The sequence below is a fragment of the Symphodus melops genome (genome assembly GCF_947650265.1).
Source record: "Symphodus melops genome assembly, chromosome: 2".
NCBI classification, from domain to species: Eukaryota; Metazoa; Chordata; class Actinopteri; order Labriformes; family Labridae; genus Symphodus; species Symphodus melops.
This window is the reverse complement of record NC_136692.1, coordinates 906,970-914,682: the sequence shown is the minus strand read 5'-3', so window position 1 is coordinate 914,682 and position 7,713 is coordinate 906,970. Positions and strand designations below refer to the sequence as shown.

The following is a 7,713-nucleotide window of genomic DNA, read 5'->3' as shown; positions in this document are numbered from 1 at the left end:
CAGCTGCTCCACTTCATGGCGCTCAGCATCAAACACTTCAGCTCCTTTTCACTTTTTGTGCTGAGTCAGGCTAACTCTGAGTCAAGCTAACGACAGACTGCTAACTCTGAGTCAAGCTAACGACAGGCTGCTAACTCTGAGTCAAGCTAACGACAGACTGCTAACTCTGAGTCAAGCTAATGACAGGCTGCTAACTCTGAGTCAAGCTAACAACAGACTGCTAACTCTGAGTCAAGCTAACGACAGGCTGCTAACTCTGAGTCAAGCTAACGACAGGCTGAGAGCTGAGGCGGGTTTTAAGCTTCCTGACAAACCGTTACACGGCGCCCACCTGTCAATCAGCTCAGCTACACGCCTTATTGTGAATAACTCTGATCCTTCATCCAATCAAAACTGCTGAGTCATGAAAACATCCCCCCCGTACAGTGTGTGTGGATGGAGACATGAGCTAATCACACCTATTTGGTTTTTTGAAGCAGGTTGTAAACATGTTCATGTCTGCTGTAAAAACAGGCTGTTTGAATGGGTGTGTATGTGACTTCCTGTGCTGCTGCAGCCAGCCTCTAGTGGACACTCCAGGAACTGCAGCCAGCCTCTAGTGGACACTCCAGGTACTGCAGCCAGCCTCTAGTGGACACTCCAGGTACTGCAGCCAGCCTCTAGTGGACACTCCAGGTACTGCAGCCAGCCTCTAGTGGACACTCCAGGAACTGCAGCCAGCCTCTAGTGGACACTCCAGGAACTGCAGCCAGCCTCTAGTGCAGGGTTTCTAAACCTTTTTGACCTTGGGGCCCAACATTTTCAGGGTAAGGTCGTCTGGGGCCCAATCGAGTGAATGGTTCTGATTGAACTGTTGCGGTCATTTTTATTTAATAGCTATTTGTGTCATTATGTTGTAATAATGAATACTGTTCTTCATTTTTATGTTTTTTAATCAATATATCAACCTATACATTGGCTAATTATGCATAAAACCTTGCACAAGTTAAGATCATTTAATTAATTTTGCTCATATAAAATCATGTTTTAGTGCATGTTTGTCAAATAAGTAACACAATATAAACTTAGCAACAAAAGCAATAAAATTAGGTGCTCTAAGTAGTTCGGTAGATTTGTTGAAATTAAAGAGCATTCTGTTTTGTGTAGCGCTGTAGACGAAACATTTGGACATGCGCAGTAGTCGAGAACAAACAACAATGGCGGCGGCTATGTGCTTCAGCAGCTATTGGCGTTGTATCGTCTTTTAAAACAGAACCTTGATATGATACATCGTGTATGTCGCCGCCGAAAGACCAACGAATACTTGCGGCAAATAGTTCAACCTTTACCCGAGCACAGGGCGACCATACGCAGCGTTTGGGTAAGACCTGGGAGAACTAGCTGCTGAGGAGGATGTTGTGGAGGAAGTGGTTATACTGCTGAGTGTCGCGCGTGTCGCGTTGTAAAGTTCCACTGCCCACTACTGGCCGGGCGTGAGAACTACATCGTTTTCACTCAGGCAAGACCTGCCGTGTAGAGTGCGGTCGTTTTGATGCATTTCTGTCATAGCGTCTCCGTGGAAACGGGGCCTCAGGGTAGTCACCTAGCAGAGTTGAGACAGACGTTAAGCTAAATATTCTTCTCCTTCTCGTGATTTAGGCCTACTTCTAACTGATGATACTGCCTCTGGTGGTCGGAGAGTATATTGCAGGCCAACGATCACGAACCCTTACGGCCCACAGATGCAAACATATTATCCCCTCGCAGCCCTGCAGGTGGCGCTCGCGGCCCTTAACCCACGGTTAAGAAACCCTGCTCTAGTGGACACTCCAGGAACTGCAGGAGTTTATATTTCTGCTTCAGCTTCATGTTTCAACAGTGGAGGTTGCTGCTTGGTTGGTAGGTAGGAGTATCTTTATATCACTCTATTTAATGAGTGTTTTACTCACATGGGAGGTTGACAGAGACGTGTTTGGAGGTCGTTCTCCCCAGCGTGTTCTCAGCTTCACAGTAAAACTCCCCGAAGTCAGAGGACTGGATGGAGCTGAAGACAAGCGTTGCTCCTGAAGATGTGTGATGAGGGTTTAGAGGTCTGTCCACCTTGTACCAGGTGTAATTAGCTGCTGGGTTAGCATCACTGCTACAGGTCAGATTGACTGAAGAGCCCTCCTTTATCTCACCGTGGGAACTCAGTGACACAGAGGGAAGCTTTGGAGCATCTGGAGGAGAATCAGAGAGAGCGTTTACACTCACATCAGATGATGGTGGATGTAGGAGCCGAATTGAATTTGAGTTTATTTTTCTTTTTAATTACTAACTTAATTTTTGTGCGCCCTCCATAGGCTGAGTGGCGTGTCTATAAAGAGGAGTGCTGAGAACACCTGGGTGAAGACGGGTCACGGCGCATACCATCATTGACCGCAGGCTCAGCAGTCACGTTTAATGATTAACATTACGTGTTTTTGGTTTCCTTGCATTCAGTTCATATCTTTTGTTTACTTTGACTTACAATAAAACTACCAGCAACTTCAAGCTTCATCTCTAACTGGATTTATTTTTTGGGATTCAAGTCTGCGCGTTTGGTGAACTGGGCCCGTATCTTCCAGTGGCAAAAATAACAAAATACTGGAGAGGTTACAGGACAGACCTGATTTTTGAGTTTTCACCACTTCAAACGTCAATGACGTGCTGTGGATGGACACAAGAGGACTTTGAGAGCGTTACGCGGAGCGAGGACAAGGAAACGCAAGCTTGACGCGTGGCGGAGAAAACAAAGAAGCACGTTGGAAGAGGTACGTGCCTGAAAGGCAACTTTGAAAGAAGATTTTTTGTTTGACAACATTTTTTAAAGACTATTGAATCATAGTAAACCACTCATTTTTGTTTTAATGGAGCGTGTTCTTTGTTTTTTATAATTTTCTTCGGCATGGCCAAACAATTGAGAGCGGTGGAGACGCGCCTATGAATGAAATTAAGTTGACGAGGATAATATTTGGGAAACGTTAAGAACTGTTTGAACTTTCGATTTGTTTAAAGAAAAATAAGTTGGTTTTTTTTGTACCTGTTTCGGAATCTTATTTTGAGTAAAAATGGAAAATTCAGACAAGGAAGTTTTTCCTGGAGGAAACTTGGATGACGCAGCAGCGCGTCTGCATTCTTCCCGGTCAGGGAAAATGTCCCATATAACCAGGAGGATGAACATTGTAAACAGTTTAATGGCTGAAAAAGACTGGGTCGTGTTATATTGAACAGCTTTGGTCCTTTAAAGGCTCTGTGTGTGTGTGTGTGTGTGTGTGTGTTTGTGGGAGTTTGTGTGTGTGTGTGTGTGTGTGTGTGTGTGATGGTGTGAATCAGTGAAGACTGTAAATAAACTCACACACTGGAGGAGACGGGAACTTCTCTTGTCCTCGTACAGCACAGGAATAACTGTCTGTATGAAGAATCTGATTGGATGAATAATCACGTGATGTTTCATTTTTGATTTCCTCTCCATTCTTGAACCAGATGAAGGAGGGATCATCAAGACATGAGTACTGACACGTAAAGATGAGTCCAGTCTCATCTCGTCTTCTCACCTTCACCTCGAGATCTGAACATGAGTAGAAATATCAGCACACAAACATGCACAAGTAAATATATGTTTATACAGCATGTTAGAAACTGAGCTCAGAGAATAAAGTCTGAAATATTACCTGTGACACTCAGGTAGACCTCAGATCTCTCTGAATATCTGCTCACGTTTCTCTGAAACACGTATCTACCCCAGTCTGTCAGTCTCACGTCTGTGATGGTCAGAGTACAGTTGTTCCTCACACAGGTACTCTGCACACGGTCTGAATACTGGGGGTCTTCTTTAACATCTACATCATATTCAGGATCTTTAGACCAAAATATTTCCTGTGTGTTAACTTCCTGGTTTATTCCCTCTGGGGGTATCATGGTGCAGTTCATCTTCACAGTTGATCCTTTATTGGCACAGATCCAATCAGGAGAGCACCTCACACCCCAGACATCCTGAACCTGAACCGCTGCAACACAGAGCACATCAGGAACAACCATCAACATTCAGAACTTTAAGAAGAACAAATAAAACCTCAACATATCTCAACGTCTAAAAATCATCTGATCATGATTCTATCAGACTGTAATCACTTTAAAGACTCAAAAATATATAAAGACTTTTTTAAATGGGTGTGTATGTGACTTCCTGTACTTTGACTTCAGCTCTCAAGGAAGGCGGACGCTTTTTCTCTCCCTCCCTTATCTCGTCCTTGTGTGTGTTCCCATTGCTTCTGTCTCGTCTGATCCTGGAGTGTTTCTTCTCTCCGGAATTTAGCTAATATGGAATTAATAAGCTGGTCTCTCAACGCAATTGACAAGATAGATAGATAGATAGATAGATAGATAGATAGATAGATAGATAGATAGATAGATAGATAGATAGATAGATAGATAGATAGATAGATAGATAGATAGATAGATAGATACTTTATTGATCCCGAGGGAAATTCAAGCTCTTCTTGTAGAAAAGACAAGATCTTTTCTACAAGATCCACTGGACCGGGGGAGTCCACCTGCGGACGGACGGAACGAACGCTGCTGGGTACGTGGTGGATCCGTGGAGTACATGGAGAGTCATGTACCTGGGAGGGTTTTCGGTGGAAGATGTTGAGGATGTGTACATATTCGGCTTCATGTTCACCGGGCTTGTGCTGATTGGCCTTGGCATAGCCCTGGTGTACCGGAAAATTGGGAAGACGGCAGCTCTGGCGGGAGCACCGAGGCTGCCGGTCATGATGATCGAGATGGGCAAAGCTGTTGGAGCACAGACTGTGGCACTGGCAGAGCTAGGCCGAAGGATGGATGGAATCTGGGGAAAGCTCACTGCAAGGCGAGTTGAACCTGTTGAGAGCCGGACTTGAAAAACTTTAGGGGGGACAGACAAACGTGTCCCCCCGTCCTAAAGGAGTTTGTTGGATTTTATTTGGTTCCCACAGACGAAAATTTTCCTCCACGGATGGACAAGGACGGAGACACGCTCCCAACGCTTCCCGAAGGCACTCGCCGCATCCATGGAGTTGGTTTTGCAGTGAAGACCAAACTGTTGCAGCATATCCCCGAATCCCCTGTTGGCATTAATGAACAACTGACGACCTGGCGCATCCCCCTTGCAAAAGGATGCTTTGCCACTCTCATTAGTGCCTATGCACCAACGCTCGCTGCCGAGTCTACCATCAAAGAGGACTTCTATCTTGCCCTCGATTTTAATGTCAGAGTGGGCATGGAGCACCTGGTATGGGATAAGGTAATCGGCCGGCACGGAGTTGGGAAGATGAACGACAACGGCCTTCGGCTCCTTTCTCTCTGTGCAGAACACCAACTGGTCATCACTAACACCATATTTCAGATGAAGAACAAATTCAAAACCACCTGGCAGCACCCACGTTCAAAACATTGGCACCTCCTCGACTATGTAATAGTCCGACAAAATGACCGGAAAGATGTCCTCTCAACGAGAGTCATGCGTGGAGCAGAGTGTTGGACTGACCACTGCATGGTCAGATCCAAATCGCTCATAAGTATCAGACCCCGTGGACAGAGGACAGCCCCAAAACAAAAAATCAACCGTTCAGCACTCAGCAGCCCCACCTCACGAGACCACCTTCGACAGCTCCTCGCTGATAACCTCAAAAAGATCCCGGAGGAATCAGCCGACTGGCCAGCTCTGTGCCAAGCCATCCACAGCGCAGCTTCAGAGGCTTTGGGCCAGTCGAGAAAACACCACCAGGACTGGTTTGACAGCAACTCGCCGGAGATTCAGTCACTACTCAAAATAAAACATGATGCACATAAAGCTCTCTTATCCTGCCCTGGATCTCCAACCTTGAAAGCCTTTAATGCAGCGAGATCTGCAACCCAGCGTGCCCTCCGGATCATGGAAGACGCGTGGTGGGTGAAGAAGGCAGAAGAGATACAGCGCATGGCAGACTGCAACAACTCGCAGGGCTTCTATGATGCCATCAAAACTCTCTATGGCCCCAGGAAGAGGGCGATTGCTCTAGTTCGCTCAGCTGATGGCTCGACTCTTCTTAAGGACCGACTTGAGATCCTCACCCGCTGGGCAAACCATTTCGAGACTCTTCTCAAACTCAATAACCCTGTTGACATTCCTATCCTGGATAACATCCCTGACCTACCACCAGTCGCACACCTCAACATGCCTCCTCAGTTCCTAGAGACCCGCCAGGCCATTGCGAGTCTCAAAAACAATAAAAGTGCTGGACCCGATGGCATTCCAGCAGAGGTATTCAAACATGGAGGATACCTCCTTACATGCCGTCTGCACCTCCTGATTTGTCATATCTGGGAATGTGAGACTCTCCCACAAGACTGGAAGGATGCTGATATTGTGGTCATCTACAAACAAAAAGGGGACAGAGCCATGTGTGGCAACAGCCGTGGAATCTCCCTCCTCTCAATCGCATGGAAGGTTCTGGCAAAAATCATGCTCAATAGGCTAGTTAATCACATCTCTGAAGCTGCACTCCCAGAAACGCAATGTGGCTTCCGGAAGACTAGATCCACCACTGACATGATTTTTGTCTTAAGGCAGTTGCTGGAAAAAAGCAGAGAGCAGCGGGCAGACCTCTACATAGCTTTCATTGACCGCAGCAAAGCATTTGTCACAATCAACCGTGAGATGCTCTGGAAACAGCTATCCAAGCTTGGGGTACCACCCAAGTTCCTCACCATCCTGCAACAGCTGCATGACGGGATGCAAGCCAGAGTCTCCACAGGAGAACTTCAGTCAGAGTTCTTCAATGTAAATGTTGGGGTGAAGCAGGGCTGTGTCTTGGCTCCAGTCCTTTTCAACCTCCTTCTCTCTGCCATCACTCACCTTTTTCATCATGCCTTAGGACACAAGGATGGTGTTTCTGTTGAATACCGCCTTGATGGAAGCCTCTTTAACATCCGGAGGTTGCAGGCCTACACAAAGACCAAATCCTGCTGCATAGCTGAACTGCAAAACGCTGATGACTGTGCGATTCTAGCACACAGTCCTGAATCCATGCAGCATGCCCTCAACACGATAGCCAGTCTCTATCAATCCTTTGGTCTTCAGGTTAACATTCAAAAAACCCAAGTGATCTCTCAAATCTTCTCTCAAACCTCTCCACCCCCCAGCTTCCATATGAACGGCATTCCACTTAAAAATGTAGACCAGTTCACCTACCTTGGTTCAACTCTGTTCTCTTGCAGCTCTCTGGATATGGAAATACACACCCGTATCAAAAAAGCCTCTTCATCTTTCGGTCGCTTTCGTAGCAGGGTTTTTGAAGACCGAAACCTGAGGGTCAGCACCAAGGTTGCTGTTTACAATGCTGTGTGTGTCTCCACCCTGCTTTATGGGGCGGAAACATGGACTCCATACAGCCGACACATCTCACTCCTGCAATCCTTCCACATCCGCTGCCTCCAGAGGATCCTCGGCCTCTCCTGGATGGACCGAGTCCAACATGCGGAAGTCCTGCAGAGTACCAACTCTATCTGCATGGAAGCCGTGGCTAAGAAACACCTACGCTGGATAGGACACACCATCCGGATGCCGGACCACTGCTTGCCTCGCCAAGTCCTCTACGGGCAACTACATGGTGCCAAACGAGCAGCTGGTGGACAAAAGAAGCGCTATAAGGACTACACTAAGGGGCTTTTAAAGCACTCCAACATCAATCC

The 7,713-nt window shown here is 46.7% G+C and overlaps 1 protein-coding gene across 1 annotated transcript in view; it reads right to left on the bottom strand.

Annotated features, from left to right (window-relative positions):
- LOC306819929 (uncharacterized protein) overlaps positions 1-4,774 on the bottom strand; it is a gene marked incomplete at both ends in the record, with an annotated part of 5,871 nt that extends 1,097 nt beyond the window's left edge. The window contains 2 exons of the mRNA XM_079337556.1: positions 1,929-2,281; positions 4,623-4,774. Of these exons, the coding sequence (XP_079193682.1) occupies positions 1,929-2,281; positions 4,623-4,774 (505 nt within the window). The remainder of the gene's footprint in view (positions 1-1,928; positions 2,282-4,622) is intronic.
- Positions 4,775-7,713: the final 2,939 nt, after the last annotated feature.